This window comes from Macadamia integrifolia, chromosome 11 (genome assembly GCF_013358625.1).
Source record: "Macadamia integrifolia cultivar HAES 741 chromosome 11, SCU_Mint_v3, whole genome shotgun sequence".
Taxonomy (NCBI): Eukaryota; Viridiplantae; Streptophyta; class Magnoliopsida; order Proteales; family Proteaceae; genus Macadamia; species Macadamia integrifolia.
In genome coordinates, this window is record NC_056567.1 from 29,353,966 (window position 1) to 29,369,406 (window position 15,441).

The 15,441-nt window shown below is 42.4% G+C and overlaps 1 protein-coding gene and 1 non-coding gene across 4 annotated transcripts; both read left to right on the forward strand.

The window, feature by feature from the left end:
- Window positions 1-662: 662 nt before the first annotated feature.
- On the forward strand, window positions 663-744 carry TRNAS-UGA. Its single transcript has one exon. It is a non-coding gene; the product is annotated as a tRNA-Ser (tRNA).
- Window positions 745-11,010: 10,266 nt separating this feature from the next.
- On the forward strand, window positions 11,011-12,770 carry LOC122094267. Of its 3 annotated transcripts, XR_006144704.1 has the most exons (3): window positions 11,011-11,076; window positions 11,216-11,759; window positions 12,091-12,770. XR_006144704.1 is itself a non-coding variant. In XM_042665020.1 (2 exons), exons 1-2 carry the CDS (start codon window positions 11,546-11,548, stop codon window positions 12,379-12,381), a joined length of 447 nt encoding a protein of 148 aa, XP_042520954.1. In that variant the 5' UTR covers window positions 11,091-11,545; the 3' UTR covers window positions 12,382-12,770. The 3 variants fall into 3 exon arrangements, 2 of the variants coding, with proteins under 2 accessions (XP_042520954.1, XP_042520955.1); XM_042665020.1 differs by lacking the exon at window positions 11,011-11,076 and having other exon boundaries at window positions 11,091-11,759; window positions 12,149-12,770; XM_042665021.1 differs by lacking the exon at window positions 11,011-11,076 and having other exon boundaries at window positions 11,096-11,759.
- The last annotated feature ends 2,671 nt before the right edge of the window (window positions 12,771-15,441 follow it).

Consider the following 15,441-nt stretch of genomic DNA (forward strand, 5'->3'; position numbering starts at 1 on the left):
TTTTTTGGTGGGAGAGTGAACTAATGAGAAAAATCAAAAAATAAAGGAAATGAAACAAATTTAACCTAAAATGGAAAGTTTGGTTATCATTATCCAACATGTGAGCATGGTTCTATAAATTATTTAAATTGATTATCATATTATAATGATGAATTTTAGATGTCATTTTTATTTTACTTTTTCAAATCCAAGGGATGTAGATGTAAAATAATTTTTTTTTTTTTTACAACCAAATAGGAGTTAATGATAATTATAACGATGTATGGACATTATTTTAGCCTAGTAGTGACAGATTTGGCTTGAAGAGCCGACACCTAGGGGAGGAGGTCATGGATCAAACCCTAACATATTCAGGTGAGTAGGTGTGTTGTGTGTAGGAATAAGTGACCATTGACCAATGACGCATGATAGGATAGAAGATAAAAAAATAATAATAATCATAATCATAATCATAACGATGTATAATGCTACCAAAAAAGATATAACCATGTGGAATAATGAATTAATGATTATTATTACCAACAAAAATGTATTATTTTTAAATTTAAAAAAATTTCATTTCCCTTGCAACCAAACAAGCCTTGTTTTACTCAAATTTCTGCAATGGATGTTTGATTCTAACTTAGATAGGAAAATAGAGTTTGAAACCTAATATCCGTCAGGTCGATATGTCCGAGTGGTTAAGGAGACAGACTTGAAATCTGTTGGGCTACGCCCGCGCAGGTTCGAACCCTGCTGTCGACGACTTTTTACCTCATTCATCCATTTTTTGAGAATGACCATTTACCCATTGTCGTTAGAACCCAAGCCCGTTCAAACCCATACTGTGAAAAATTAAGGCATGGACCAAGCTTTTCAACCGATGGACTAACATTGGGTTGAGACTTTCAGGCCTGAGCTCGGGCTAGGTCCAACCTATGTTGAGGCTTCAATCAAAGCCATTGATTAAGTATCGTGACTAATATTGGGTTGAGATTATCAGGCCTGAACTCGGCCCAGATCGAACCTATGTTGAGGCCTCAATCTAAACCATTGATTAAGTATCGTGTTAAAGTTATTCTGATTTAAGTGTATATGTGCTGCGCTGCTGCACGTTGGTCCCATGATTTGTCCCTTGTCGTACACTATGGCCTACCATGGAAGGCTGTTGTGTGTGTGCGAATGCCCGTGATTAAGTATCGTGTTAAAGTTATTCTGATTTAAGTGTATATGTGCTGCGCTGCTGCACGTTGGTCCCATGATTTGTCCCTTGTCGTACACTATGGCCTACCATGGAAGGCTGTTGTGTGTGTGCGAATGCCCGTTAGCACATCTCTCTCTTTCTCTCTCTCTCTCTCTCAAATGAAAGGCAGAGAGCTGTACCAAAAATAAATAAATAAAAGGCAGAGAGAAGGCGCTAAGGTGTGTTCTTTCTCCCATTAATAAAAACGTGATAAGGACAATTGCCAAGTGTAGTTAGTGAAGTTGTGATGTGCCAAGTCCACATTCATGAGAACTTCCGTCAATGGATCCTCTTTAGCACTAGGCGTGTCCAACTACTAGACGTCCGATGTTCATTGGACAATGTTAGACAATCCAAACTCTCGTGAATGGATCAGGTTCAGAATGTTCTCATACATCCCTTGTCCATGGATTTATAATTTATTCAATGAAGAGAGAGAAAATTGGTTCTAAAACCACAAACCAAGGTTGTTCTCATACATTTCCGTACGTGAACCTGATCTGCTGTCCCAGAGTCTCTCCTCCCTCACCATTATAAGGGAAAATTTTTATTTGGAACCCTTGCTATGAACCAAAGAAAATGAATAATTCACTTTTCCCTAGGGTTCACAAAAACCTAGGAAATACCCTCCTAGGTTTTTATGTTTTCTAAAATGCCCTTTAAGATTCTATTTTTTTGCCTACCACAAGGGTTGTAGCTAGGGGTGCAAGTATGGCCCTAACGGCCCGAACCCGCCCTTGGCCAGCCTTGATCCCAAACAAGTACTGACTTAAAAATTTTGACCCTAATGGCTGGCCCGACCCTGAGTCAGGGTCAGGGCTGGTTAGGGTTGATGTCTTTGGCCCACCCAACCCGCCCTAAACCCGGCCCTAATTTATTTTACCCTGAATTTAGGCCTTGATTTTGATCCTCCCGGGTCCTTTTTTTGCCCCTAATGTTTGACTTTGGATTTTTTGTTTTCTTAGGATGTTCTCCTTTTTGTTTAACATGAAAAGAGTTTTGAGATATTCATATTGTTTGCCTTATTAAGATGATCTCTTTGTTTATCAAGACAAATAATTAAAAAATTTTGAATTATTTGCTTTCTTAGGATGATCTCTTCTTTGTTTACCAGAATAGTTGGAGTTATTTATATTATTTGAATATTTGCTTTAGGATGTCCTCTTCATGACAATGACAAGTAATTTGTGACTTTGTGTTTTTTTATCTCCTCTTTATTATAAATATTTTTTTTATTTTTTAGTTATTTCATATTTTGCAGGGTCAAGGTTAGGGTCGGGGTCGAGTTTAATCAGGGTCAGGGTTAGGGTCAATCAGGGTCATCGCGTCTCGACCCTGAAAAATCAAGGCCAATCAGCATGGGTAAGGGCTAGGGTCAGGGTAAGGGTCAGGGTCAGTATCAATCAGGGTCAAGGTTAGGGTTAGGGTTAGGGTCAATCAGGGTCATCCCAGCCTGACCCTAAAAAATTAGGGCCAATCAGTGCAGGTAAGAGTTGGGCCTGGGTTGAAGTTTTGCGGCCCTGAGTCAAGGTCAGGGTCAGGGTGGGTTTAGGCCCAGTTAAGAGAACCCTAGCCCAACCCAGCCCTATTGCACCCCTAGTTGTGGCTAGGCAACAACTAAATTCTATTCTTCCTTAAGTGTAGGCAAGGGTGTCAAAACCTAGCCCGAATCAAAAAAATTGACTGAAACCGATCCAAAAAAATCAAATCGAATCAAACCGATCCTTACTGGATTGGTTTTGGACGAGGTATGATGGGATTTGATGAAAAACGGATCAGGCCAAACCTATCAATATCCATATCGAACTTGAACGGAATGAAACCAATAAAAAAATTTGCTTATGAGGTTATGAATAGGTCAATTAATCATCCCTTTTTCACAATATTAGTAAAAAAAAAAATTTGCCGTAAGGGGAATTGTTATAAATAAATGAATGAGAGGTTATGAATAGGAAAATTTATTTTAAAATTGTAACAATAGTTCTATTGATCTCCTTATTCATTATATAAAATTAGTTGGATAGTTAAATGAATGGTTTGATAGTAAGATTTATTTTTTAATTTCAAAATTAGTTATCTTCTTAGTAAATAGTTATCCATTGGTTTCAATATTAGTTATCTTTCCTTATAATGATTTTATTGCAAGTTTAAAGTATTTTTGTCAAATCTTTCCTCTCTATAGGTTATGATTGATGAAAAATTTCATTGTGGTTCTAGCTCAAAATAAAATCAATCTAAGCCAGTACTAATTCAAAATTGAAAACCCAAAATAAATTGAAATTACATTAAACCAAAATTGAAACTGATCGAAAATCAAAGTTCCTTAATGGATTGATTTAGATCTTTCCTTTTCTTAGCCCGAAATCGATTCAACATGATGCGGTAAAAATTGACCGGATGATCTTCTCTGCAGTTCCTAGTGCTTTAGCCGACCTGCACAGAAGAGAAAACAGGGGAGAGCCGGGCTGACCTGACAGGGGACTCTCCGATGCCTAAGTCAGATATTTTCACAGCAGATGCTCAAGAGAGCTTTTCCAGTAAAAGAAGTGAGTGATCCATCCTTTATGATGGAGGCTTACCTTGGTATTTATAGACTGCTGATGGAGAGAGAAGGAGGGACGTCTGTGGAGAGTCCAGTTTAGGCGTAGAGTTATTGAAGGAAGTGGCTATATGATTCTAGGAATATTTCAGGTTCCAGGGCATGTTCTGGGAATATTCCCCTTTGATCTCGGAGGTGCAAGTCGTGAGAGGGGTGGATGCCTCTGATAACGTGTAGTGGGTAGAGTCTTGCCCCCATGATCAGGGATCACGTCCCTTGAATGTAGGAGTGGATGTGTGCACGTTTTTGAGTGCCTTACTTGACTGGGCCGAGCCGAGGTGATAGGCCGGTCAAGCCGTGGGGACAAGTCGGTCGAGCCGAGGTGACTAATTGGCATGAGGAGAGGCTGAGGTGGCTACTCGGTACGAGGAGAGGCTGAGGTGGTAGCATGGCCTAATGAGATGCTGAGGTGGCAGCATGGCCTAATGGAGGGCTGAGGTGGCTGGTTTGCATGAGGAGAGGCTGAGGTGGCTGCTCGACACAAGGAGAAGCTGAGGTTGCAGGTCAGTCTTCTGTTCAGGTTTGCATACACCCTTCAGCCGTGCTGAGGAAGGGGACATATTTTGCCTTATCACCAGCCCCCCGCTCTAGCAGTTCAGATCGATCTGTTAGAGCATTTAATTCGATCTCGACTTTCGTACAACGTGCGTTGTCTACTTGGTGCGAAATGCGCTGCTTCACTTTCTCAGTCGAGGCTGCTTAACGGTTCAAGGACGTGACTATCACTTGTTCAAAGGCGAAGGAGGAGGCAAAGCGCCTTTATGGGGAGCCGCACAAGATCACAGGCCAACTAGAGGTTGAGAAGAAAATGGCCAGATCTTAGGAGGTCTGTGCCAATGATGTCGAGTTGATAACTGGAGAGCTAGAACAGGAGGTTGCTAAGTAGTTCAACGCCAACAGCAACTTGATGAAGGAGAATGATGTTCTCTAAGATGAGTTGTCCGAGACTCAAGGCACTAGCAAAAAGGAGGAGGATCTCGCAGCTGCCAGCTAGAAAGGCAACGCTGGGCCAAGATGGGGGCCAACGAGGTGGTTGAACCCCTAGGCCCATCAGAAGTGGTTGGTTGACGTTAACATTGCTTCGTTTCAGGTCGGCTCGGACAATGCAATCCGATTCATCCTGAGCAAGATGCCAAGCTACAATCTGATGGACAATAAGTAGTGCGTTCCCGCCCCTGCAACTTTGGTACAGCTCGACGGATTGATCAACATCAGTGAAGAGGTGACCCGACTCGAAGGATAGCCAAGTGAAGAGCTAGGCCCATGGATTAGCCCCCCAAGATTAGCCTTGTATATATATATATATTTTTTTTTATTTAGATGTCTCCTTCGGGAGTGATGTACTTTGAAGGTTTTTTCTCCTTTTTTGATGAATGAAAAATTTGTTTTGATGTCTTCAACTCTCAGCATTCTTGTGCTTCTTTCTTTATTTTCTTGTACTTTGAACCGGATCGAAATGAGTAACAATTGGAAGAATAAGGATCAGTACAACTATCTAAGTGTGGCTCTGTTTCCTAGTTGAGCTCAGAATTGATCTTCCATGTCTAGCTTATGAGCTCTTGAGGTGCCAAGCCTGGGCCTAGCCAGAGGGGTGCCGAGCTTGGGCTCGGTCTTAGAGGGTGCCTTGTGTTAAGGTGTTTTGTAGTGCCGAGTTGGGGCTCGGACTTGCATGCTTTAGTGTGTAAGGTCTTGAGGTGCCAAGCTGGGGCTTGGGTTGCATGCCTTAGTGCGTAAGGGCTTGAGGTGCCAAGCCGGGGCTTGGGCTTGCATGTCTTAGTGCGTAAGGGCTTGAGGTGCCGAGCTGGGGCTCGGGCTTGCACGCCTTAATACGTAAGGTCTTGAGGTACTGAGCCGTGCTCGGGCTTACAGGCTTGAGGTGCTGAGCTAGGGCTCAAGCTTGCACGCCTTAATGCGTAAGGTCTTGAGGTGCGAGCCGTGCTCAAGCTTACATGCCTTAATGCATAAGGGCTTGAGGTTTCGATCCGTGCTCGGGCTTGCATGCCTTAGTGCATAAGGGCTTGAGGTGCCGAGCTGGGGCTCGGGCTTGAGCACGCCTTAATGCGTAAGGTCTCGAGGTGTCGAGCCGTGCTCGGGCTTACATGCCTTAGTGCATAAGGGCTTGAGGTGTCGAGCCGGGGCTCGGGCTTGCACGCCTTAATGTGTAAGGTCTTAAGGTGCCGAGCCGTGCTCGAGCTTGCATGCCTTAGTGCATAAGGGCTGGAGGTGTCGATCTGTGCTCGGTCTTATATGCCTTAGTGCGTAAGGGCTTGAGGTGCCAAACTGGGGCTCGAGCTTGCACGCCTTAATGCGTAAGGTCTTAAGGTGCCAAGCCGTGCTCGGGCTTGCATGTCTTTGTGCGTAAGGGTTTGAGGTGTTGAGCTGGGGCTTGGGCTTGCATGTCTTAATGAGTAAGGTCTTAAGGTGCCAAGCCGGGGCTCAGGCTTGCATGCCTTAATGAGTAAGGTCTTGAGGTGCTGAGCCGGGGCTCGGGTTTGGATGCCTTTATGCATTAGGGCTTGAGGTGCCGAGCCGGGGCTCGGGCTTGCATGCCTTAATGAGTAAGGGCTTGAGGTGCCGAGCCGAGGCTCGAGCTTGAATGCCTTAATGCATAAGGGCTTGAGTTGCCAAACTAGGGTCTGGTCTTGATAGTGCCGAGCTTGAGCTCGATCTTAGATGCTGCCGAGCTTGTACCTCGGTCTTAAATGATGCCGAGCTATAGCTCGGTCTTAGATGCTGCCGAGCTATAGCCTGGTCTTTATGCCTTAGTTGTTAAGGTCTTTGTTTCCTTAGAAGAGCCAGATATTTGGGAGAAGCTTCATAGTATATTGATGTTTCTGGCAAGTCAAGGTCAGAGACTGGACCAGATTAGGGTGCATTACCCCGTTGCACAACGTGCTATATGCCACTCCTTCCGGTAAGTTTTTTACCTCCAGTGTCGCCTTGGTGAATCGGGCAAAGAACTCTCTTATAGTCTCTCTTGCTCCCTGTCTCATGTTCATCACGTTTTACGTAGTTTGCTTCTGCTTCATACTTGCTTGAAAACGTGTGAGGAACGCTCTTGTCAGCTCTTCATAGCTGCGGATGGACCGGGGCTGCATGTTCGACATCCATACCAGCACTGCTCCTTTTAATGAGGCTGCGAAGGCTCGACAGAGAACGGCGTCTGACCTACCATGAATCGCCATGACCGAGCTGTAATACAGCAAATGATCATAGGGATCTGTGGTGCCATCATATCCATTGAAGACGGGTATCATAAAATTTAGGGGCAGCTCGATGTCTATCAATTCGTCGGATAGTGCATTATGGGCCAGAGTTACAGTTATGTCGGCTGGGTGCCTTTGCCTCTACATTCCTTCTGCTTGCTCAGTGAGGTGTGGGATGCGGCTCTCCAGGTCATCCCTTCTCTCCTCGACTCGGTGATTCAGGGATCGGTGTGCCCTTTCACCTCTTCTGGGGTTTCTTCCTCTACCTTGGTGACCACCAGGCCGATCCTGGCCTTGCCATGGTGTGCCACTGGTCGGCTTGATGGCGAGGTTTGACACCTATGGGGTTAATCTTGCCAAGCAGTCCTCTGGGAGTTTTCACGTTCTTCTCTGTATGGATGCACGCTTCTAGTGAGTCTTTGAGGAGACAGCTGGCATCTTCCTACCTGGGGTGGGGATCTATGGGCATCATGTGTCTCTGGACTCCGGTGATGCACGGAACGATGAGCTCTTCTGTTCTGGGCAGGAACGGGACCTTGCCTACACTCCTCGGTAGGAGAGAGGGGTGGTACCGAATAAATAGTGCATGACGTTCTGGCCAACCCCCTCCTTACAGTTGATTAAGGGGTGACACTATTGTCAGGAGATTCGTCGTTGAGTTGTCTGCCCGGAACAGGCCTAGGCGACTGATCTGAACTAGTCTGTGGCACTAGAAGTGCCAAGTTGAACTGACGTATGAAGTCCCGCATCAGTGTGTTTGTTGCTAACACTTGTAGCTGCAAGCTCTGTATCTGCTCTTCCATGTTTGGGTGAGTTACCCGAGATGATGGGACATGACGAGATAGTTGAGGGTTTTGCTCGCGCTGATCCCCCTCTCCCTGGGCAACTTGCGCATCAGGCCTGGTTTGTTGGGGTCCTCGTGGAGGGGTCTCTACTGGGACATTCTCCTGCTCTGCCATTGGTGGTGAATAGAGACATCCAAGTGGTAACTCGTGGGTGGATCTTACTCATGTTGTCGTAGAAGAAACGACCTTCTCACTCCTTAATTGCATTGGTCCAATGTGACTTTTTGTAACTGTTTCCCACGGACGGCGCCAATCTGATGCGGTAAAAATTGATCGGATGATCTTCCCTGTAGTTCCTGGTGCTTTAGCTGACCTACACAGAAGAGAAGATAAGGGAGAGCCAGACTGACCCGATAGGGGACTCTCCGATGCCTAAGTCAGATCTTTCCACAGCAGATGATTAAGAGAGCTTTTCCAATAAAAGAAGTGAGTGATCCATCTCTCATTATAGAGGCTTACCTTGGTATTTATAGGTTGCTGATGGAAAGAGAAGGAGGGGCGTTTGTGGAGAGTCTAGTTTAGGCGTAGCCCTTGAGGGAAGTGGCTCTGTGATTCTGGGAATATTTTGGGTTCCAGGGCATGTTCTGGGAATATTCCCCTTTGATCTCGGAGTGCAAGTCGTGAGTGGGGTGGATGCCTCTGATGACGTGTAGTGGATAGAGTCCTGCCCCCATAATTAGGGATCACATCCCTTAAATGTAGGAGTGGATGTGTGCACATTTATGGGTGCCTTACTTGACTGGGCTGAGCCGAGGTGACTGGTTGGCATAAGGAGAGGTCGAGGTTGTTGCTCGGCACGAGGAGAGGCCAATGTGGTAGCACAGCCTGATGAGATGCCGAGGTGGCAGCACGGTCTGATGGAGGGCCGAGGTGGTAGTACGGCCTGATGGAGGCCCGAGGTGGTAGCACGGCTGATGAGATGCCAAGATAGCAGCACGGCCTGATGGAGGGCCAAGGTGGCTGGTCTGCACGAGGAAAGCCCGAGGTGGCTGCTCGACACGAGGAGAGGCCGAGGTGGCCGATTAGTCTTCTGTTCAGGTTTGCATACATGCTTCAGTCATGCTAAGGAAGGGGACATATTTTGGCTCATCACAACCCAATCAATAAACTTAGCGAAACCGACCATTTGACACTCCAACTGTAGGTAACGATCAACAAGAAAGAAAAAAAAAACACTTATAACATCAATAAAGTTTCCATGGCTCCAGTGTACCTTGTGGCAGGTATAGCCGCTAGGATTGAATTTGGTTACTTTCTCTGAGGAGAAAGAAATCTCACCCCCTAGATCAGGTTCACGTACGAGAATGTTCTCGTATCCGTGGATTTGAAATCTATTAACTGAAGAGAGAGTGAAAATAAATTCTAAATCCACGAACTAAGAGCATACAAAAACATTCTCGTACGTGAACCTAATCCGTTCTCCAGAAAAAATACATGAGATTGAGATTCCATGTCATCAATACAGAGATTGTGAAGGTAACATTCAATGCATGCCACCTCGGAAACATCATGTTGGCATGCCACGTCAGCAATCTTGAGAAAGCCAATAGAGATTACGGATTACATAAAATAAAATAAAAAAATTCAGTTCTGGCATCGTTGGCGCTACGATACTTCCACCTGTTTGATCCTAGAAGGAGAAGACTATGAAAATACTACGAGGAAAAGACTACTGAAATACGGGAGAATTACTATCACTCTGCTACACTTAGCCTATATTTACTTCAATCACTTAGCCTATATTTACTTCAATTCTTCTACTTGAAACATATTTTTTTATACTTCCCTATAAATAAAGTTTTACTCTCTCCTTCTCTCTTACTAATTTAAAATACCTAAAATACCATTTTTCACTATCAATTGGTTCATCAATCTTTTCCTTTTTCTTCATCACCTCCACTTCTTCTTGTTCGAACAGACATAAAGCAACCCAACACTGCCCTCTTTCTTCCTTCTCCAAGGAAAAAATTTCACGACTGCCTGAGTGGCATCAAAGTAACTGTAACCCTATGGTAATAGCCAAGGGAATAAAATCACAGGGGTAGGTTTGAAAATACCACCCAAGGTGAATTTTTCACATGTACCTCTAAGATTAGGGATGTAAATAGATAGTCGAATTCGAATTCAAATTTGAATTTGAATTCACATGCATATTCGTTTAGAGGTATCCTTATCCAATCAAAGGGTATCCGGATTAAAATCCAAATTATCTGGAACATTAATTATCTAATTCGATTAAATAATTAATTAATAATTTTGAGGGTTTTTGAAGTTTAAACAGGTTCTAGAGAATGAGGAAGAGTTAAAACTTACATAATTCAGAGAATAAATCGATAGTTAAAAATCCGAATTCGATTTGCATCTGCATTCATTTAGCAGTATCTATATCTAGATCCGAACACATTTGATCCAAATTCGATCTACGTCCAATCCGTTTAAACCCCTATCTGAGATTTCATTCCCTTGATGTGAGGAATTTCATGTAGGGAACATTTTTTATTTTGGGACAGAAACAAAATTTATTAAAAGAAAAACGACCTTACAAGGCGTTGGCAAGAGACCAAATGGTGATTTACAAAGAAAGATGATGGGTGAGACCACCAAACATGAGAAAGCCTGTGCTTGAGAACTCCACAGGCAAGGAAATCCGCAAAGGAGTTGTTACCTCGGCTGAGTGAAGGGAAGTAAAATACGCAGTGCCATTTACCAAAATATGAAACGTTGCGCCATATATACTAAAATAATAAAATATGGAGCAACTCGCATAATAGTGAGGCAGGGCCCACCAGTACCTCAGGTATTCACATGGCCAGAGGATGGTGTAGGATCCACTTGAAAGAATCCTTGCTTACTTAGGTGATTCTATCCACTAAAGAATGGAAAAAAATCCTCTGTTTTTCCCATCCCTGTTTTTCCTTGTTTTGCTACCTGCAGAACACGACACGTGGACAACTGAGGATCCAACGGTCAAGGTTGGGTGACCATCAGGAAAAATATTCGCGCCGAAAACAAGTGCAGAAAGCTAGTCACCTGCCTAACTGACACGTGGCAGTGTAACTGAGCCGGCTAGAAGACGTTTCGTGGACGCAAAAGCCGAGGCCATATAAGGTTAAGACTTTTAGAGTCCTGCTTGGGGAGGGCAGAGGGTGTAAAGTGAGTAAATTGACAAGAATATCCTCTATCCTTCTCTCAGTCAAGAAACAGGTATTTCCATGATTTAAATCAAAAGAACGGTGATTTGTATACATTGGCTCAAGTAGCACCGTTTAATTTCTTTTTCCATGTCTCTGGATTCTCTAGGTATCATTTTTCGGTTATTTCATTAATCCTGACGGAGTTGCAGGAAAACTAAGGAAAGAAGACCTTTGAGATTCTTGAAAAAATTAGAGTTTAGAGATGAAAAAATGTGAGCTCTGTAAATATCCGGCACGAATGTATTGCGAATCCGATGAAGCGAACTTGTGTTGGGACTGTGATGTGAAGGTTCACTGTGCCAACTTCCTTGTCGCTAGGCATCCTAGGAGTCTGCTTTGCCATGTCTGTCAATCGACGACGCCATGGAAAGCTTCGGGAGCAAAGCTTGAACCGACGGTCTCGATTTGCAAGAGATGTGCATATAACAGTAATAGCAGGGTTGAGAGAGACGAAGTAGACGAAGAAGGTCAAGGAGCAAATGGCGGTAACGATGAGATTGAAAAAGAACCAGAAGAATATGATGATGATGATGATGATGGCGATGATATTGATGATGTTGAAGATGGCGGCGACGGCGACGGCGACGAAGAAGATGGGGAGAATCAAGTCGTCCCCTGGTCTTCCACTCCGACTCCACCTGTCACGAATTCTTCAATTAGTGAATGAGTCTTCAAATAACGGCCGCGATAGAGGTATTGCAGAATCAATGAATCAATGACGTTGTTTTCATTAAAAATGATGTGTGAGAATGCAGATCTTGGTTGTCAAGTGTGTACATATTTGCTTCCATTTCCTTATTGGCGCTCTATATTTTAGAATCTTAGTTGAATTCGAACAGAAAATAAACATAAAATGTATTTTTTGAAACTCTGATTGATTCAAGTTTTTACTGCTATTATCTCGATTTTACAAGTTCACGGCAAAATCATATTTGAACTGTTTCCGCTAAATTTTTTTCAAAGGATTATCCGACATAAATTTCTGTTTCTTCGTTTCAACTGCGGATATTCTTCTCCATTGCAGTATGATTACGGCTACGTGGCTTCCCACTCAAACAATGATAGGGCGTTGGTGGAAACAGGAACTGGGTGCTCAAACGACGACGAAGCAACCTCTCGTGGCTCTTTCAGGCGTTTGAAGGACTTAAAAAGAGAACTCCGACGACAACGGCGGCACTTGTCTACTCGCTCGAGAGATTCCAGCAAGTCGACGGGACTCTCCGGCGAAGAAGCAACCGCCATGATAGTCCAAATCTGCAAATTAACCAAAAAAGATTATGGTGCCGTTCATATCGTTTCTACCGATCATCTTTAACCGTAAGATCTGAATCGATTTTGTATTTTCTTCCCTAATTGAAATATCCCATTAACCAGAAAATTATTTAATTAATCTTTTTTGTTCGTTCTGGATTTTGAAAGCCAAGCGTGAATGTTTATCCACAGCACACATCTAACATGCGCCGGATCGATGCGTCCCATTCCTTATCTCAGCCCATAACTTACAAAAAGCTGGTTACTTGTATGGAGTCATGAATTCTCTGTTATTGCTTTACCGCCACATGCCCCTTCCACAGTTGAAAGTTCCATTCCGTTCTCCCCAAGACCCCAACCGGTTTGTGTGATATTGATTGCATGCCCTAATTTGTAATGGTGGACACTGGTCTTCAGTTTAGAAACATTGAATTGTGAACAAATTTTGAAACATAGGAGACTAACATGTGCCGAGGTGAAATGTCATTTTCTTTTAATCATTCTTCAATCAAACACAGGCATATGCGGGACACGCAAACTCGAATTAGGACACGAATATCAAGTGCCAAAAGACACCACCTATTTCTTAATTATATGAGTACACGAGCTGCGTGACCCCATGTCTTTGGATGCTTTTAAGTCTTAGTTATTGATGGGTTCTGTCTGTTTGCTTTTCAATTCACATCTTCTACTTGGAACATGGTTTGATTTTAGGTGTCGGTATTAGATTGTCCATATCTTGTATCTGTTGAATGATAAGGATCATTGGTAAAAATGTCAAAAAATCTATCATTTTAAGAAAATCATGGGTATTTCAGTCAGATGATACGATACTGATTGTTGCTGATGATATCATATCGGTTTTTGGGATAGTTGATACTTAATTCGATACCATAGACTAGATATCTTTTTTTAATGCAAACCACTTGGATTTATCAACTTAAACAATGTTAGAAGTTAGAACAAGATTAGTATCAACAATGTGCATCAACCTATATATAATCATTATCAATATTAGAGTTCAAGGAAGAATAACCCTATTGGAACATGAGATTGTGATATGGATTCAACACATCACTTGCTTCCACCCATACTAATTTTTTTTAATAATTGCAATTTGTTTCCATAAGCTCTCTTAGTAAGCAAGGTTAGTTTAAGAGATTATATGTGGTGAAGGTTGAATGGAATGGTTTTTGTGGCTATGGTGTAGGCTTCTAAGATCGTCCTCGGTGGAAATTTGTGGTCGTTGTGATTTATATTGGTTTCTTTGCTTTCAAACTTGTGGTGAAAGCCACTTTTATATTCCTCTGTATGGGAAGGGAAGGAGAAGTGACAGGCGTAGACTTTTAAGGTTCAAGGTTTTGTCTTTTGTAAAAGATTAATGTGGGCTGGCAGGTCTGGATAGAAATGGAATCTCATACATATCAACGCTGGGGTTTTTTTGGCCTTTGAGTGGCTTTGTTTTATTTTTTTTGGTAAAACTTTGTGTGGCTTTCTGGTTGAAAGAAAAATGAATGGGAGGCAAATTCTGTGGTACCAACATTTCTCATTGTTAAAGGTGTCATTTCGGTATCAATATCATATATCCATATCAAAATTGTACCCCTTTTTAATACGTGGAATCTGAATTATATAAATCAGACAATCAAGGAATGGAAATAAACCATGGTGCCCTGCATAGGTAATGTTGTTCGGGTTAGGGAGTCGGCCACGTTTATTCCCTAAGAATAGAAATAAGTCATACCAAATATTACCGTGCCAAAATCATGTTAGAAGAGATTTGGTATCAATATCAAAATCATACTGAAGGAGATTTAGTATGATTTTGGAATGAGAAATGGTTTATTCCTCAGTTTGGTATGGTATTGATTTTATTGTTCAATAATTATCAAACCATATCAAAATACCAAAAAAAAAAAAAAAAACTCTGTCAAATGCCAAATCATACTTAACTATAGATACATGAAATGTGGGCATTTTTTTCGATACAAGCATGGTTTTAAGTATTGGTATTATATCGGCCTTCGCCCATATTGTATTGATATTAGTTGAGACCAATATCGATGCCTGACCCATTCGGATCGATTACCCATACTGTTTCAGGGGTAAAAGAGTAAAAAATGTACTTAAAAAAAAATTAAAAAAAAAAAAAGAAGGGCAAAAGGGACTGATACTATCGGTAAGTATTGATATTGGGTCCGATACCAATACCTAATTCCTTGGATACAAGTGTTAATAATTCACTAAGTTTTTGTAACTGCTTCTCCCTTTTCCCTCGTTTCATCCACCAAGAAATCTAAATGAATGGTAAGCTTTGCAGTGTGTGCTCTGTTCTTTGAGGGGACAAGAAACTCAACTAACATGAGAGTAGTTTAAGGGTTTAAAAGCAGAATCTGGATAGGTTAGTGTCAATGCCGGAATCAGTCCTATCAAATTAATATGGTTGGAATCAGGATCGGCCCTGGAACCGGTCCAATGCAACTGAGACTCAAATTTTATGAAGAAGATGAATTGGAATTGGCTCCGGCGACCAGCGATTCAAGGTGTCCAGAATTAGGGTTGGTATCAATTGATGCCGATCTGCATTAGCTGATTGCCTATTCCCGGTTCATAGAACCATAGGTCTAGTCCGGATCTAGCCCTTTCAAGGTTTGATGAGTACTCAATACTTCCTCCACTAATCAAATCGGATGAAATGTACTCATCAGCAAAGGAGCGACTATTGCCAACAAAAGAAAAAGAAAAAAAGAAAGCCAGAGGATAAAGCTACCAAATCCGAGCAAGCTTGAAAAAGCTGTAAACAGCTAAACCCAATTGGATTCAGGTGGAACCCACCAACTCTGGTTTGCATGCTAATATATTTGCATGATTTACTTGGTCTCATTCACAGAGATAATGTTATCTCATTTAATGTTGACCATATGATGACAGATGCAAACACTTAAGTGGCTACTCACATGTGTAAAATTTGTCATCAATGAGGATGGAGTTTCAAAACAATTTAGAGTGATTTTGCTGAACTTGAATACTTTCTTTCTATTATAGAACCAAAACTTGGCTTCCAAGTGAAATAATGATTTTTTCTGGAAGTACATAATTTTTTGATTAACCTTGTTTTCTGTTT